The 18,356-nt window shown below is 53.0% G+C and overlaps 1 protein-coding gene across 1 annotated transcript; it reads right to left on the minus strand.

Annotated features, from left to right (window-relative positions):
- Positions 1-33: 33 nt before the first annotated feature.
- On the minus strand, positions 34-6,307 carry LOC125413476 (uncharacterized). The gene is made up of 15 exons (XM_048454895.3): positions 5,994-6,307; positions 5,798-5,920; positions 5,415-5,533; positions 5,184-5,334; positions 5,031-5,115; positions 4,600-4,808; positions 4,309-4,426; positions 3,984-4,156; positions 1,956-2,098; positions 1,775-1,877; positions 1,205-1,501; positions 798-1,022; positions 611-695; positions 368-501; positions 34-256 (listed from the first exon to the last, which is right to left on the minus strand). Exons 1-15 carry the CDS (start codon positions 6,261-6,263, stop codon positions 170-172), a joined length of 2,322 nt encoding a protein of 773 aa, XP_048310852.3. The 5' UTR covers positions 6,264-6,307; the 3' UTR covers positions 34-169.
- Positions 6,308-18,356: the final 12,049 nt, after the last annotated feature.

Consider the following 18,356-nt stretch of genomic DNA (forward strand, 5'->3'; position numbering starts at 1 on the left):
AAGGGAAATGAAGACCCGTCAGAGAGAGCCCAGTTCCCCAAACTCCTCTTTATTGCTGAGAGCGAGAGCCACAACCCCGCCCTGTGTGCTGGGACTGTGTGGCTCCCGCTCAGTCCCTGAGCGAGTTCTGCCACTGTTTCTTGTCCCTCTCTGCTGGGTCGTGAAGTCTTCAGGGTTTCTCATCAGTGGGCTGCTCCGAGGTTTTGACCCTGTAGGAACCGGGATCTCTGTGTTCTTTGCCAATTGGCAGCCCTGTCTGAAAGGATTGGCCAGGCTTCACCTCACCATTCAGTTCCTCCACCAGGGCTCAGAGAAGGTCCTTCTGGAGGACCTGGCCCCTGGCTCTGAGGCCCATGCTAGCTCTCACCTTCTGAGGCAGGGGTCTGCTGGAACCCATTCGGATAGAGGTCCAGAGCCTCAGGGTGAACACATCAGGGGCCGGCACACTAGGAGTCCAGCATAGGAACCTCTCGTGGATCTTCTGACTGGTCCTCCCCTTTGCTGTTCAGAGATTCCAGGTTGCTGGGCTAAAGCAGATGCCAAACGACCCCTACCTACCCACCCTCAGGCCCTGGCGACTTGCACGTCCCTGCCTATCCCCAACTCTCACCTCTGACAGGGTCATTTTTGACCAGAAATTCATCCAGAGCTGCCCAGCCACCTCCAACACGGACCATCAGGGCTCCTCTCGTCACCTGTCGAGCACAGGTGTATCTAGCCTTCTATGTAGGGGCTGGGGGCAGTTCCTGAGGCTCTGTCCTCCCCACTGTCACAAGCCCACACTCACACCTGCTCACCAAGGCTCCTTGGACCTTGAGCCTGCCTCTGGCCGCTGACGCACTTGCCCCTTCCGCGTTCCTTGTTCTGACCATGCTGTGTGGCTGTTTCTGGCCACTGGGGAGCCCTGGCTCCAACACGGTGGGGCACTTGTGGTCAGGCCCACATTTCCCCCAGATATAGCCGGGCCAGCCTTGTTCATCCCTGTCCTGCTGCCCAGTTGCCAGGAAGCTGTCCACAAGGTCCTACTGGGGAATGTTTCAGTGCTGTCTGTGGCTTGGGGTGTGAAGAACACCCTAGACCACTTTATTATATGACCAAAGCAATACAGGTAGTACCCCCACACACACTGACAAGACCCTAGTATACCGTGGCCCCTTGCTTTGAGGTATCGGGGTAAACAGAGTATGTATCTATCTGCTCTTACCTGTCCCTGGTGGCCCTGTTCCACCTGTACCCACTGGTCCCTTTTCTCTTTGCTCCTCTTGCTATGCTCTGGCTTCCTCCGACTCCAACTCTCCGTGATGACGTCTGCCCACCAAAGCCTCCAGCTCTGTTCTGAAATCTGCCCCAGAAGGCAAGCCTTAACTCTACTTCTCAGATCCCCAGGCGACTCCTGGTCAAGACTCCTCAGTGTCAGTACCTCCCTTGGGGCTTGAGTCCAGCACTTTAGGCTCAGGGCCCCAGGCAACTCCTCCAGCGCCCAGTTCTGGGCTTGTAGCACCTACATATTAGGAAGCAATGTTAGGGAACTGGAGGAACCCATGCCCAAAATTGCCCACCACTCCTGAGCAGATGCCCCCATCCTCCAGAACTTCTCAGCAGTCCTATCCAACACTTAGGCCTTCCAGCTAACTCCTCCTAGAGATCAAATGGTCTCACAGAGGGTGTTGCTCAAGGACAGAGGGTCCAGGGCACTAAAGCTAGTGTCATTAGGCTAATCCTGGACTGGTCCACAGTTACTGTGCAGGCCAAAGTCTCTGGCCGCTGGTCCCACCTTGGTCCCCGAGGGTTCAGCCTGGCTCAGCCTACGGGAGTATGAGACCAGTTTCTCTACAAGGTGGCCCACAAGCAGCAACATTCCTCCCAGGGTGTGCATCCTGGAGAAGAGATGGGCAGATGTGAGCAGGGTAGAGGGCCAGCAAGAGTGGGGCGGGGCAGCTGGCAAACAGGCTCACCTCTCACAGGAAGGGCGAGACACAGCAGCCTGGCAGCCCAGCAGCTCCATCAGGAGGCCCAAGTGGCAGATGCTCCCATAGGCAGTGTCTCCTCTTCTCCTTAGCCATGACACCACCAGGGTTTGCTGTCCCCATAGGAACTCCTGTCATCGGAATAGCCTGGTCTACTGTTGGCTCTCCCGGCAGGAAAAGCTAAAGGGTAGAATCTTTTTTCCTCTGTACACCTTACATCTTGAACTCTCTTCCTGACACCTCCCTTCACCTTATACCTCACACTAACAGCCACACTAGCAAGAAGACCACACATGCTGGCCCAATCCCTATGCCTCCTTAGTATGAGGAAGGCAGCTGCACCCAGGATTGTGCCGATGTTCGGGGCAAGGTGAAGAAAATCAGTAAAATCCTCCCTGTGGGTAAATTGGATCCACCACCACTACCACCCAATCCCAAGTTGAAGCCCCGGTCTTTACTTTGAAAGAGGCAGTTGTATATATAGCTAACGGTAGGATGAGGTCAAAGTGGAATGTAGGCACCAATGTCACGGCTGCCCTTAAGAGGGATGGGATTTGGGGAGTGGAAAGATGGCTCAGTTGGTAAAGTATTTGCTGCAAAGCGTGAGGACCTGAGTTTGATTCCTAGCATCTATGTAAAAAATAAACCAAACAAATCAGCATGGTGGCTCGCCAGTAATCCTACACCAGGGAAACAGAGGTAAGATTCTTGGGACCCAGTGACCAGCTGTCGAGATGAGTAAGAACTCCAGGTCCAGGGAGAGAGACCCTGACTCATAAAATAAGGCGGGAGAAGGGGGCAGAGAGATATCTCAGCAGATAAGGGCGTTTGATGCTCTTGCAGAGGACCTGGTTCAGTTTTCAATTCTTAGGTCAGACAATTCATGATTGCCTATAACTCTAGCTCCAGTGGATCTGGTGCCTTCTTCTGGTCTCTGTGGGTACCCACATGCATGTGTGCATGCATACATACACACACACACAAACATGCATAATTAAAAATAAAATAATAAATCTTCAAAACAACAAGGTGGAGAATGCTTGAGAAAGACACCATATGCCCACTTCTGGCCCCTGCACATGTGTGCCTGCATACACATAAACGCACACATATGCAAAAGGGGAGTGGGATTGGGGCACAGAATACACAGAGGGCACAGAAGGAATACACTGTGCACATGGCAAGGAGAGAGGCAGAGCAGACTCTCAGGAGCCAGCCCCGTCCATTTCAAACTCTCAGCTTTCAGAACTTTGAGTCAGGGTACAACCACAGTTTCAACTTTCCCATTGGCCATAGCTGCTTCCAGTGGCCCAGGAAACCATCAGTCCCGAGAATGAGAAATCTGAGAACAAGCAAAGGAACCTAGAACTTCTGGGTGGACAGCAAACCTTAAGAAGGGTCTCATGCATCCCAGCCACTCCTGTGTTATAGAAAAGGGGGCTAAGTGGAAGGAGAGCCCACTCTTGCCTGTTTGATGCTAGACCATCCCAGACTGTGAGTCAGAAGTAAGTCTATTTCTTTCTATTTTTCCCCTGACGAATTTTCTTTCCAGCTGTTGCATAAATGGAACTCATTCACAGCCATGCTTTTATCTTAATTAATAGCTCTCCACTTGCTAGAAAAGGCATGTAGATACTAGGTCACCCCTACCCATACAGCCTGGAGCTTGACAGCACTGTCCAAAGAGGAGCTGCCCTTGCTAACAGTCAGAGATGGCCTGATCTCCAGCCCCGGCCCTACTGGGAAAGCTGTGGCCTTAAATGGAGATTTGAGACTGTCAGAAGCTAGAAGGTGAGCATGAAGTCATCACCAGCCATCTCTCCAGTTGGCTCGGCGGCCCCCACTTCCCTTCCCTGATACTCTCTCCCATCCCTCCCAGAGTTCTCTGCCTTGGTTCCTCCGACAGCAAACAACAGTTCAGTCTCAGAGTACCCTAGCTGTCCAATGTCCCTGTGATCACCTCTCCCCATAAAGGACTCTTGGGGATACCTTCCTCCCCCTAGTTTATCAAGGCACCTGCGAGGTTAGGTTCCAGTCACCCTCCGGCCTCAACTCCTCCATGGCTGCCTGCTCCTTTAGGTCACACAAGATCTGCACAGCTGGCTCCCATATGGCCTTCAGCCCAGTGTCTTGCTCTCGAATCTCTAACCAGTGCCCCTCCAGGGGCTTCGTGTCTGCCTGAAGCACAGCTAGGAAGAGACACAAACACCTGAGAGCCCAGCCTTGGCAACACCTTCACACTCAGCCTACCTTGGTTTCTTGAGCATGGGCCTGATCCTGCCTCCAGCCCCGACAGGGACTTCCCAAAGACTCCCAGGTACCCCCTAAGGCCCTGGTGTACCTGATGAGGGGCTCTGATCCCACATGGTCACTGTGGGTGCCGCTGCATGAGTAGAAGTCTCTGCCCACTGTGCCAGCTGTTCAAGCCGCTCTGCTAGCTGGGCCAGCTGGACACTCAGCTGTAGGAGGAAAGCGGCATTGTTCTAGACAGCCTTCACCAGGGACAGAAAGCACGCAATCCCAGACAATCTAGGACACCACTATAACACAGTGGGCTGCAGTTTCCTCAGAGGGCTTGAGGGAGGTAGCCTGGAGGTCTTTCTTCTCTGTAAAGTCAAGGGGGTACAAACACCTGCTTCTGATCCTTGAGCCCTGGGTGTGCCGAGGCAGACCCCTCCAGTCCAAGCTGGGCCTCCGAGCCTGCTGGTGGAGAGGCCTCGAAGGACGCTGTCCTCTGAGCATACAGCAGCTTCTGTTGGGCACAGGCGACCTGTGACTCAGTCAACCTCACGCGCTCCTGAAAGTGATCCAGCTGCTGTCGCACCAGCTGAGCTTGGTCGCCTGCAGCCAGAGGCAAGAGGCCAGGGAGGAAACACCGACACGGAAGGGGAACTGAGGGACCAGTAGCAGGGATGAGGGCATTAGAAGGGTCCTTGGTGAAGGTTGTCACCATCAGTGACAACATCGAGGCCTTGGACTCAGGGACTCGGGGGACTAGGTAAAGGGTAGACTTTTCTGTGGGCTCCCTGAGTACATCCTGGTGACTGGCTGGGGACCACTTACTTGTGAGGAGCTCTGTCAGCCTCCTTCCCGTCTCTAAAACCCTTTCCAGGTCCTTGGCGCGTACCCCAACCCCTTTGTACACCTCCTGTGAACACACACAAGACACTGAGCCTGTGACAGCCCACACCCTCCCACCCCGAGCCTGAGCCGTACCTGGGAGTATGGTAAAGATTCCTCAGGGCACTTGGGCTCCAGCAGTAGCTCAGCCAGTAGCTGTTCACTTGGGTTCAGCTGTACCAGCAGAGCCTTGCAGGCGGTTTCAAAACTCTGGGCCGTCGGGACCAGCTGCTTCAGGAGTCTCCACCTTGGGGCAAAGATGGAGGAGCTGTCAGGGGTGCCCTTCTTGTCCTAGAACCCTCACAGTCCCCCCACCTGTGGCTTCACCTGGTTTCTGCCTGCTGTACCAGGCGGTGCCACTGTGTGCACAGCTCTGCTGGGCTCCCAGCCTCTTGTAATCTTGGCTCCATGTGTGGGGCACGTTCCCTCAGTAGACGCAGGAGCAGCTACCAGACGTGAGGTCAGAGGGCTTGGGCAGGGTTCTGGGGTCCCTGCCCATCCTCTTCCCGCTACTGCCCCCTCTTTTTTTTTAATCAAGGGGGATTACTGGCTGTGGGAATATTAACAGGTATAGGTATACAGCCCACCCTTGGGGAACAGATCTAATGTATTCAAGCACATGGTAATGACCATTATTTACCAGTGACTTGACCTGAGGTTCAAAGGGTAAAAGTGCCCCTCACCCCTGTTCCTATCTCCTGGCCCTGTACCTCCTGTTCCCGCAATTGGGAAGCAGCCAAAGTGGCATCTGCAGCCAGGGGTCCCTGTGAGGCCTGCAGTTCCTCCATGCCATCCAGCCAGCTGCACAGTGTGTCCAGGGGTGCTAGGGGTGCCTGCAAGAAGGTTGTACTCACCTCATCTGGCCTCTACTTGGAGTCCCCACACTCGAGAGCTGTCCTTCCTCACCTGGGCTGGCTGCTTTCTTTGACTGCAGGGCCCCATCTCCACGGCCTCTGTCACCACTGTCTCTGTCACCACTGTCTCTGTGACCTCTGTCACCTGGACAGCACGGAAGCCCCACCAGGCCCAGGGGATCCCTGGTGGAAGTAGGCCCTGAGGAGCTGCGGATGGAGAGAGATCCTCTCGGGTCCTGGGGCTGGTGTGGATCCTGGGGCTGGTGTGTGAGCGGTTCCTCCTCTCCCCCAGGCAGCCAAGCCTTGAAGCGGGGTTTCCCATGGTCGATGCTGAGCAGGTTGCAGGGTGTCCAGGACAGCAAAAGCAGCCCTACAAGGGCAGGGGGACCCAAGTCAGGACCAGGGGGTCCACAGGACTGCCTGTCCTTACCCTTGCACAGGTTGGTGCTGGGAGACTCCCTGGACTAGGGGACTGGCGGGAAACAGCTCTAGCTCCGTGAACCCCACCTTCCTTTGAGCCGCTGATCCACCAGCCCCAGCCAGTCTGGCTCCAGCACTTTTCTTCCTACTGTTTCCTGGGAAACCCAGTGCCCATCCTCAGTCATGTGGGTGGGGGAAGGGCTGTGGAGAGGAAGGGGCTTCTAGCTGGAGTATCTGGCCCCTCCCCCCTCAGTTCCTGTATGGGACGAGGGGGGCATTCAGTGAGCTCAATTACCACCCAAGTCCCATATAGTCACTCACATGGCCATAGGGCTGCAATACCTTTGGGGGGCTGCTATAATGGGTACCAGGCTTGCTCTGGGGATGGCTAAGAATTATAGGAAATGGGGGCATCAACACACACTTTAGCAGGGGACTGGAGAGTCACAGGAATTTCCCACAGCCATGCGGCCCCCAGGGAGTGCTGGACTATACCCTCTCCCAGTCACGTGGCCACTCCATGGGACTCAGACAACCCCCACTCAAGACTTCTTGGCACACTAGACTGGTCTGCTCTGTTTCCAGGAACCTCACAGTTGCCGTACCTTCCCCACCTGAGACTGGAATGACCTAGCCCTCCTCCGTCCTGGAATCCCCACCAGATAGAAGAGCAGGAGGGTGGGGATGCTCAGGGATCTCCACAGGGGCAGGTGTATTCATGGACTCCAGCATGAGCCCACCGCTCACCCTCTACCCAACCATCATCGATTCTGCTACCAAGGAGTAGAATTTGTGCTTAACAGACAAGCCAAAAGCCCTCACCTGCCCATGGCCATGCTGGTCCCAGGCCCTCCCTCTCTACTGACAGAGTGACTTAGGAGTCCCCGGGGGCCTAAAGCTAGCCCTGCCCCCTCCACCCACCCCAAGCCTGTGACCACCTTCCACCCCCACCCCACCCCAGACCTGTCCCTGCCTGGGTTCATCTTTGTCATGAGTTTGTGTTGCTGTTACCTTGGGAACTTTCCATGGAAAATATTGGGTGAGGTGGGCAGGCTGGCAGGCCAGGGCAGGCCATAGACGCACAGTGGGTGGATGGCTGGTGGACGCCTCTCCCAGGAGGGCTTGTCTGTCTCACACCCTACGACGGCCCACCCTGTCCTGCCTGCTCTCTTTTCTCAGCCCCCACCCCAGGCCAGGCACCGAGTATGTGCATTCCTGGGGGCTGGAAGGGCGTATCCCAGCACATCTGCCCACACCTGGCATGCAGATCTCACTCCCTCCTGTCTACCCTGCTTCTTTAAGGGACCAATGGCGTTCCTAGGAGCAGCTGCGCCAAGCAGTCTCTGGGTCATACCCCAGATTGGGTATGTAGTCTGGAATGCCCCCCTCCCCTTCTCCGCACCCATCCTTGGGCCTCCATAGCTAAGAGGGATGAGGATGACCCCTACCTCTGATACCTGGCCTCTGACTTGTTCTGCTGTTCAAGGCAGAACCGGGTCAAATTTCTGTACAAATCTCCCTGTAGCTGCCCAGAGCTGGGACAGTAGAGGCCCAAATGTGGGGGGTTCTGAAGCCTATTTGGGGTAGCCACCACCTTTCTCACTTGCCCCAGGTCAGGATTCTATGCCGAGCTTGGACTCCCTAGACAAGAGAGGACAACACCCCAGCAGGACCCTCCAACCTTGTTGCCCCGACTCTGATTCAAAGGTTCTAACAGTCACATTCCAGAGATCCTAGCAGGTTAGTGGCCACATGACCTCCTTTGCACATGAAGTTCCTGAATTATAGCAGCTAAGTGGATGATCAGGAAGGAGTAGAGCTGACCAAACTGCTCACACTCCTGAACATCCAGGCAAGATGTTCAAGAGCCCACAGCTGTGTGACTTGGAGCCTCCCCTTGGCGCTGCCTCTGGGACCTCAAATAGGCTTTTCTCCTTGAATCTCCTTTTAGAAGCCCCTCCCTTGTACGTTCACACAGAGATCGTGGTACCCCACCCATGGACCCCCTAAATAATGTCCCCTGCTCTGCTAGTTTCAGCCCTCAGGGGACCACGGTCCTATCACTAGGGCAAGTAGCCACAAGCGCAGAGACACGCATAGGGCTCACTGCATCCTGAACCTAGGGTAAAGTTCAGATAGTTCCAGACTACAGAGAGGAACACAGGCTGCAGCGGGTCTGCAACACAGCCCAAACCGGTCCTGGTCGGACCAATTCCTACGAGTGGACACTCACGGCAGTTCTAATAGTGGTCAGAGGTCAGCCCAGACAGCACTGATGTGGACGAGCTAGCTTCCATACACTTATGGGACCATGGATCCAGGAAACAGTGATGCTAGCCTTGGGGAATCTCTGCTAGGCAAGAAGGCTGAGGTAGCCAGGGGAACTGAGCCTACGACTGTGGCCCAGGGATGGATGGTGGAGGGACTGTCCTGTGCACAACTTTACTATCAGGGTCCCCAAGCCCCTGGAGGAGAGTAGCACGGGGAGGGCCCTAATAGAGCTGACTCAGAGATCCCTCTTGACAAGTCTGTGTACACAGACACGAGTGGCGTGGCTTTGCAAGATACAAAGCTTTCTAGGAAAGAAAGCACAATAATAAATAATAATAGTAATAATAATAATAAAAATAATAAAAGAGTGTGGTGGCAGGAACGAGAATGGTCCCAGTAGGCTCATATATTTGAATGTTCGGTCACCGGGGAATGGAACTGCTTGAGAGAATTAGAAGGATTAGGGGATGTGGCCTTGTTGGATGAAGTGTGTCACTGAGAGTGGGTTTGAGGTTTCAAAAGCCCGTGACAGGCCCAGTTAGCTCTCTCCCTTGGCCCGTGTGAATCGGGATGTAGCTCGAGGCGACTGCGCCAGCATAATAAGTGCCAACATAGTCCCTATCGTGACGATAATGGACAAAGCGTCTGAAACTGTAAGCCAGTCCCCAATTAAGTGTTTCCTTTTATAAGAGAGTCCCTGGCCACGGAGTGTCTTTAGAGCATTAGAAAAGTGACCAAGACAGAGTAGAGTTTCAACATTTAGCAGTGCATATGTTTTATGAAAGAAAAGCCTGGGCTATTTGGGGAAACTGAGTCCAGGGATTTACACCCAGCCTGGGCAGCAGAGGTTCCTTCTTAGCTCTTCAAGTTGGAGGACAAATGGCTGGCCACATGGTAAGTCTTAAGTGCTGTGGTCCCTCCCATGAAGGATCGGCAGAATATGGCCTTTGACTGATCACAGAAGCAAACAAGGCTTTAGACAATTGTCTTTTAGACAATAAGCAAACAAATAAATGAAAGAAAGAAAGAAGAAAAGGGCAACTTAGAATGTTCAGTCCTAAGCGGAAAGGAGGCGTGAGTACCTAGGGACCTTGGGTCAGCCTCCAGTCTGGTGAGCTAGAAACCAAGTGATCCCCAGGACCAGGGTGACCAAGATACAGGATACCCATCAACCTTTTACCCGAAAGTTCTAGAAAAATTTCATGGGCTCTCAGGGGTTTTGGCTGGGGCACCTGCTATTGCAGGTTGAACTCTGTCCTAATAGCTACCTATGTTCAACTCCTAATCCGAACCTGGGAGTGTGACCTTATTTGGAAATGGATTTTTTGCATTTGTCATCAAGTTGAGGTCACTAGAATGGGCTGCCGTCCAATATAAATGTGACCTTGTGAGAGAATGCGGTGTGAATATGAGACACACTGGCAAGAAATGACTCCACGAGGAAGCAGAAATGGGAGGACCTGCAACATCCCGCAAGGTGCCTCAGGTTTGGAAGCGATCATCAGAGGTGGAGCAGAAAGAGTTCAACCTGAACTGCAGGAGGAATCACACACTAACCCCCAGAACTGAGGGAAAAGAACATTTCTATTTGCTTTGAGCCCCCAACCTGCGGTCCGTTGCTATGGTGACCTCAAGACAAACCTGACTGCATAGCTGTGAGTCAGTCATGATGACCAGGCAGGTGGCATCCCGCTGACTTAGTCCAAGCCAGGCTCTCCCTGGAGCTGGTGTGGCACCATTACCACCTCATGCAACTCATCTGCAGTGAGAGGTGAGAGGTTCCCAGAAAGGGCCAAGTAAAGACTGTACTTGGGGACACAGACACCTGGCAGGTCAGGGCTCAAGGCTCCAAGTTGGGCTCCAGGACCAGCACACAAGATTCTGACAATGAAAAGAATTGGCACACAGAAGGTGAGTGTGCCAGCAATACCTGGACCATCGCTGTGGCTGCAGAATGTCTCTAACCTGTCCTCCCACTCTCCACACTGACAAGTCAACTTTATTTTTCTAGAAATCATGGTAGCCACCACAGTTCTGAGGAATCAGTGATCAGTAGGGAGATCCGAGGAGACTGCTTGAACTTCTGTAAAGGCTGCCAGGACACCACCACAACTGGTTCCCTGGGGGCTGCATGCACACTGTTTCCTGGTGTTCCTGCCCTCGAAACACCCTTGGGCCCTAGAGATTTGTTTGGCATGTGAATACAGACATAATAAAGTGTGCCTAGGTTTAAGTTTCCGGGGGAGGACAGAGCTCAATGTCAGAGTGCTTTCCAAACAACTACAGGGTCTTGAGTTCAACCCCAGCCCCCTTCTTCTCTCCAACCTCTACTGCCCTGCCCTCGTCCCCAAAAATTCCAGTACTGGGGAAGCAGAGACAGGAGGATCTTGGGTCTCTTGATGACCAGCCAATCTAGCTGAATTGATGATCTTCAGGTTTAATAAAAGACCTTGTCTCAAACACTAAGGTGACTGGATGAGATTGAGAGCAGTCTGGTCTATGTAGGAAGTTCCTGGTCAGTCAGGGCTACTTAATGGGACTCTGTTTCGAAATAATAATAGTAATAATAGGGACTAGAGAGAAAGAGCGAGGCCCTGGGTTCTATTCCCAACACCTACCTAGTGGCTTCCAACCATCTTTAACTCCAGTTCCAAGAGATCTGATGTATCATCTGGCCTCTGTGGGTAACAGACATGCACATGGTACACAGACACACATGCAGATAGAAACACTGACACATAAAATGATGAAGATAGTAATTAAACATTTAAAATTATTTAATTAACTCAAAAAAAAGAAAGTCCCCTGGGGCGGTTGGTAAAGAACTGATGATTAAGGTTTACCGGCCCTGCCCAGCCCTGGACTGGAGCTGATTCAACCAACAGGTGCTTCAAGTTGCCCTCCCCGCCCTTCCCGTGCCTGCCCGCCCTTGCCCCCACCCTGACACTGCTTTTCTGGTTTCACTTCCTAAGAGCTTTCACTGAAATCCAGATCTTCACGTCACCTCTACTCTGGTGGCGCCAGATGCTCAGGTGCTGCTTGCTTTGGAGGAGGCGCCTTTAAGCCAGTTGTACAGTTCTTTGGCTAAAACATGTCTCCCCTCTCCGGAGGCTCCATTGAGACAGACATGCTAGGCATATTGACACAGAAGCAGGTATATTGTCAAACTCAAGGTCGGGCTGGGCAATTTATAGAGAGCCTATTTCAAAACAAAAAGGTTCATTCTCTCTCTCTCTCTCTCTCTCTCTCTCTCTCTCTCTCTCTCTCTCTCTCGGTCTGGGACTGTAACTCAATGGTAGAACACTTGTCAAGCATTCATGGTCCTTAGAACAGCAAAAGAAAGGAAAGAAACCTTGAGCCAATTGTAGGGGTGCATGCTTATAACCCCAATAATTGAGAAACTAAGGCAGGAAGAAAACAAGTTTGACGCCATGGGTGACGTTCTAGGCTAGCTATCCTAGGAAGTTCTAGGCTAGCTTGGACACTATCTCAAAACAAACAAAAAAACAAACAAACCAGCAAGTTTCAGGCTTTGGAGAGATTTCCATCAAGACTTGGCTTCCTGCTTGTTCAGCTGTGGTTTCAGCCTCCCTGGAGATACCCACTAGACATGGGGATGCTGCACCACCCCCAGCTATCCCACAGCAGGACCAAGTACCGCATACCTGGTGAGCCTCCTCCCCAAGGTGAGGCTGCTGAGCCCAAAGGCAGGGAGAGTCTCTCCCAGGACAAGGTTCCAAGGTGCACCTGGGCTCCAAGACTCTTCACGGGCCCGAGAACAGCACCAGAGAGTCAGAGAAGAGGGCAGGAGTCGCTGCTGACCACGCCAGATGGAGCCACACAGGGAGAGAATAGCACATCTCTGAACCCTTGGCTACAGTTGACACTGGGAGTTGAGGAAAAATCACAAGATGGACAAACCCAGTGGTGAGCCAGACCCTGTGAGCGGTGACTGTCACCTTACTCCAGCCACTAAATGCCCAGGGGACATGCTTCCTCTGCTATTCCTGAGTCCTTCTCAGACCAGCAAGCGACAGGCAGAGCTGAACTGCCCACGAGGCCAAGGATTGGCTTGCTTTTCCTTCTGTTCCCATAGACGCCCCCTGAAGACCAGAGACCAAACCAGGTAGGGAGCCTGACGCCCTCCACACCAAAGGAACTGCTCCATTTTTGGGTGAATCTGAGGAGACTCGAGTTGCACGAGAAGGAAGATTCGAGTGCCTGGACAAGCAAGGCCCACCTTTGGATCTAGCTGCCTGATTCTACCAGCATGAGACCAGGAACTTGAAGTTCTGGACTAGGGTTTGCAGTCAGAGGCAGAAATCCAATCAGTATAGGCCAGGCTGTAGCCTCCTGTAAACATACCCCAGCCCTAACACTGCCCCGGATACAGGTCACAGGGTGGGGGCTGAGGAATCACCTTGGGCTCCCGAGGTTTCACAAGTCAATACAACAGACAGGCAGTTCTTGGGCTTACAGCCTCTGAAACAACAGCCTGCACACAGGCCTCCATCCTACATGCCATGAGAGGGTGCTGCTTTGTCCTGGCAGGGTGCTGTCTCGGGCCGGTTTTCAGTTTCTGCCAGGACACGAAGAAGCGGGCTCAGCCAGACTCTATGATAGCTCCCTGTGCCTATAGATAACCAGGGCCTGGGGCCTTGTCACCACAACTACCAGTTTCATGACTTTATAAGCAACCCCTGGGTGACAGCCTGTCATGGAAAGATGTCCCCAGCTCCTTGGAACTCCCTCAGCATAGGGACCTTCTTCACACCTATGTCCACAGAAGTGTTCACTGTTCCAAGCCTCTTGTTCTCCCAACCCCTGCATACTTCTCTCTCTCTCTCTCTCTCTCTCTCTCTCTCTCTCTCTCTCTCTCTCTCTAGTTTTTTGAGACAGGAAGTCCCAGGAGCTATGGAACCAGTCCTGGAACTTGCTCTGTAGATCAGGTTGGCCTCGAACTCACAAAGATCCACCTGCCGCTGCCTCCCGAGTGCTGGGATTAAAGGTGTGCACCACCATCGACAGGCCCTCTCTGTTCCTCTGACCATCTATCTGAGCTCAGGCTGCTGCCCATGGTGGACGCCCAGACATACTGCTTCAAATGCTACTGGCTGGTTGGGCGAATGTGCCTGGTGACCTCTGTTGGGATAATGGGCTCATCCTTCCAGCTGGGGTTAATACGTTGGGCTTAGATATCTTGAATTGTCATCTCCATCACCTGGTGATGCCTAGGCCCTGAGGCTCCAGAGAGCAGTCATAAAGGACAACAAAAGCAGGTGACAAGGAGGTGGCCACCACTCATCTCAATGGGCAAGCTCCCTTGGACCTGCTGGCACCTGCAGTGTTGATTTCTCTATACACTGGAGTTCTGGTGCCTGTCCCCACCCAGCTTTATAAAGCCAACACTTTGACAGGTGGCTTGAGAGGCCTGCCTAGCTTTCCAGCTGTCTAGTTCATCTTTACAGAGGCCAGGAACAGGAGAAGGATGTGCTGGGCTCCTACCTGGAAATGATAGGGGCCCCACACAGATCCTTTGGGGCAGGACACAGGAACACTATGAGAGCTGATCCTCTGGACTCTACTCAGAGGCCTCAGCCCAAGAGCTATTCCGGGACAGACAGTGACACCTCAGAGGACACTCCCCATGCATGACTGAAGGGCTCCATACAAGGTTTATTCCCTACCTTTAGATGAAGTGTGTGTGCGTGTGGAGGGGTGCTTATGAGCTTCCCCTGTCTGTGTTTCTCATCCACCATTCTTAGTTTAACTTCAGTCCAAACAGTCAAAAGAAGGCCCCTGAGGAGTTCTTGTCATGTCTACAAACCAGATGGGAAGAAAAGAAGCCTTCCTCCATCTGTGTGAGGTAGGAAAACCTCCCAGGGTGTAACTTGGCAGGGCTGATGAAGTCAGCATTCAGAGGGAACTGGTCCTGGGGGGGTCCACCAGACCACTACATTGCTAGCAGACATCCTGCATGGCTTTTCAGGGCACCCTGGCTGGTAAAGGAGACCAGAAAAAACCCACAGACACCAGCAGGACTCATTAGAAGCCATGATTCTCTGGGCAGTGGTGGCACACACTTTTATTCCCAGCACTTAGGAGGCAGAGGCAGGTGGCTCTCTGAATTCAAGGCCAGCCTGGTTTACAGAGGGAGTTCCAGGACAGCCAGGGCTACACAGAGAAATCCTGTCTTGAAAAAAAAAAAGAAAGAAAAGAGAAGAAAAAGAAGCAGCCATGGTTCATTCACATAGCCAAACTCTAGGCAGCTGCCGGAGGGAGGAAGGACTCTTGAAAACAGCTCCAGAAGAGTGGCTAGGTTCTGGAACTTTAAAGAAAAAGAAGGCAGAAATGTCCCATTGTGCTGCACTTATGGGGAAGGACATATACTTTCTTCACTGTGAATGCTAAAACCATAGCCTTGATCCCTACAATAACAGAACTACATTCTTCCATGGCTGTGGGAACCAGAAGCACAAAAGCAAGGTGTCCTTGGCTATATTCCCTTCAAACCTTCGAGGAGGGACACTTCTTTGCCTTTGTCTGACTCCTAGTGGATACAAAAGTTCCTTGGACAAGGGAGCCCAGCTCCGGTCTCTGCTCCACATCCTCACAATTCTCCTCTACTGGTGGCCTTTAGTAAGCCCACAGTTTACTACATGCTATCTAATTACTGCTGCAACCGCACCCCTTAGGCACTGACCTGACCGGGGCTATGGGGAATGAAGAGAGGACAGACAGACACACATACAGGAAAGGTGGGATTGGGTGCACTGTGAGGCTCTGATAGTGATGTACCAGCAAATTCAGCCTATTGATTATACACAGCATGAACAAGGAGGAGCGGGGTTGGCTCATCTCAGCAGGGGGTCTGTGTAGGGGAGCAGTCTCAGGAGTCTAGGAGAAGGAAGCTGCAGCTGATAGTTTCTGTACACACTGTCAACATTCACTGTCAGACCAGCAGAAGGCCTTGTTGTTCCCATGAGTCTCAGGTTCTGGGGTCCTTAACATGGCCTCACTCATGTCACTAACACAGATTCACTCAGGACTTCATCTGTTCCTCACAGATTAACCGTTACAGAGACACTTCTCCTAAGACCATGTTCCCAGATACCTGGAGTCAATATTCAGACCACACCAGGGAGGAAATACATACAAGTGGTCACTTTTAAAAGCTCCAGAAGGTATACATGTGCCATTTTCATTTGGACCCAACACTCAGATTTGCTGAAGACAAGGTAGCTAAATGTTGATTGTTCAGTGAAATCTCTGGGCTCATCTCAAGTGCCCTGGCTCACCTGCAGTGCCCTGGCCCAGCTGCAGTGCCCTAGCCCCGCTGCAGTACCCTGGATCACCTACAGTAACTTGGTCCAGCTGCAGTGTTCTGGATCGTCTGCAGTGCTCTGGCCCAGCTGCAGTGCCCTGGCTCATCTGCAGTACCCTGGTCCAGCTGCAGTGTTCTGGATCATCTTCAGTGCCATGGCCCAGCTGCAGTGACCTGGATCACCTACAGTACCTTGACCCAGTTGCAGTGCCATAGCCCAGCTGCAGTGTTCTGGATCATCTGCAGTGCCCTGGCCCAGTTGCAGTGCTCTGGATCATCTGCAGTGCCCTGACCCAGCTGCAGTGTTCTGGTTCATCTGCAGTGTCCTGGCCCAGCTGCAGTGCTCTGGCTCACCTGTAGTACCCTGGTCCAGTTGCAGTGTTCTGGATCATCTTCAGTCCCTTGGTCCAGTTGCAGTGTTCTGGATCATCTTCAGTCCCTTGGTCCAGCTGCAGTGTTCTGGATCATCTTCAGTGCCCTGGCCCAGCTGCAGTGTTCTGGATAATCTGTAGTTCCCTGGCTCACCTGCAGTGCCCCTGGTTAGACCTCTGACTGTCTCTGGTCACTCTCTATAACCACTGTGTCTCTGCTACACTGAGTTGGTAAAGATGATTATCATAGCTCACACAGCCCACATAGCTCAGGTCAAAAGTATGGCACAGACCAGAGACATAACCCAGTTTGGCTCATAACCCCTGAGGGCCACTTAAAGGGGAGGGATCTGAACCAAACTCCATTTGTTACATATTGATGGTAAATGAGTTTGATTTTGAAACCACACCCCAAAGATATGCAATCCCAACCTTCAGGCACCTCAGAATGTGGCCTTATTTGGAAACAGGGTCTTTGTAATTAGCTGAAATGAGGTCACTCTCACGAAGGATATGTCACTGATCCAACATGACCGGTGTCTGTGTGCAGGTGGTGACACAGAGGTGAAGACATCATGTAAGATCAGGAAGAGTGAGTAATGCATTCAAAGCCAAGGGATGCCCAGGGGTGCTCAGGGATGCCCAGGGGTGCTCAGGGATGCCCAGGGATGTCCTTGGGTGCCCAGGGATACTCAGGGATGCTCAGGGATGCCCAGGGGTGCCCAGGGATGCCCAGGGATGCCCAGGGTCACAGTACCACCAGAAGCCACAGGGTTGGAGACAGATTTCCCCATCAGCCTCAGCATGGCCAGCTGTCTGACCTCCATCTAGATGTGGTTCAGGCATGTGGGAACATGTTTCTGCGGTGTGAAACATCCTAGCTGGGTGTCGGAGGGATCTCCAGGCTCTACTGCACCACCAGCTCCAGCCCCTGACAGGTGGCTATGCCACGTGCTCAGCCAAGGAGCAGCTGTCACCTGAGTCCTGAGTTTGGGTGGTACTCTCCAGAGTACCATGGGACAGTGAACAAAGGAAACACTGGGGGATGTGTGTGGCACTTCCTCCTCAGAGCTCATCTCTCAACACAGACTGGACTGCGCCCAACACAGTCTGAGTATGAGCCCCATCTCTAACAAGTCCTCAGCTCTCAGAGAACCACTCAGGCCCCCAGAGATCCCTATGTCTTTTGGCTGCTGGACCCACAGCTGATGAGCTGAGCTGACCACAGGAACCCATGGGTCCCGATGCCCCTGACAGCCCCTCCTCTCCCGGTGGTCACCGCTATCATAAAAGTTTGTATCATTCAGGCTGCTGTCTGACAGTCTTGTGGGTGGAACCTCCCACCGCGATCCCTCTTCAAAGATGACTGTGCACCTGAGCCTATAGAGAGTTTTCATTGCCTGGTGTGGTGTTCTCCCTCCCTCCACTTTGTTCAGAGGCCACCCACTCTGCAAAGCCTGAGAAAGCTGTCAGTGCTTCTAGGTGTGGTGCCCGGTGGCCCCCGGAGCACTTATCCTGAGCACTTCATCCTCCATCATCCACCTGAGCCCACGTGACCACCCACCAATGCAAACTACCAAGCAGCTCCAGCAGCCAGAGGGCCCTGTGCATCCACTGTCCGCCTAATGAGAGCCAGGGAAGTAGTGTGGGGGAGGCAAGTAATTAAGGAGATGAGCAGCTCCAAGAACCTTTGCCTCTGTGCTCGCTGCCCCCTTGCCTGACCTTGGGAATGTCCTTGACCTTCCCTTGGGGAAGATCAAGTCCATAGACACACTCATGTGGGTGCCCAACTGTGACAACAGGCGTGGCTGACTGTTCACCCGCAGTCCCTACCCTCTAAATCCCAGGGCACCCCTTTATTTCTGCCTGAGTATGCCCCAAAGGGGCTCACTTCTTTGACCCAGGCACCCTCAGGCCATGCACGACCAGCTGGGTTCCCTGCTCTGCCAGACACAGGGTGGAGAGGCACCACAGCAAGAAAGAAACTTAAGACTGAGTGACCCAAACCTAATGCCAAGGCACTGACACA

Source organism: Myodes glareolus, chromosome 19 (genome assembly GCF_982192425.1).
Source record: "Myodes glareolus chromosome 19, mMyoGla1.1, whole genome shotgun sequence".
NCBI lineage: Eukaryota > Metazoa > Chordata > Mammalia > Rodentia > Cricetidae > Myodes > Myodes glareolus.

What these genes read in the sequence shown, in the direction of transcription:
- LOC125413476 (XM_048454895.3), bottom strand. Translation starts at nt 6,263, where the DNA reads ATGGGAAACCCCGCTTCAAGGCTTGGCTGCCTGGGGGAGAGGAGGAAC. An exon ending in CCCAATTGCGGGAACAGGAG is followed by an intron (nt 5,534 to 5,797) that starts GTACAGGGCCAG and finishes CACGTCTGGTAG; the next exon opens with CTGCTCCTGCGTCTACTGAG. An exon ending in GCAGACCCCTGCCTCAGAAG is followed by an intron (nt 257 to 367) that starts GTGAGAGCTAGC and finishes CAATCCTTTCAG; the next exon opens with ACAGGGCTGCCAATTGGCAA.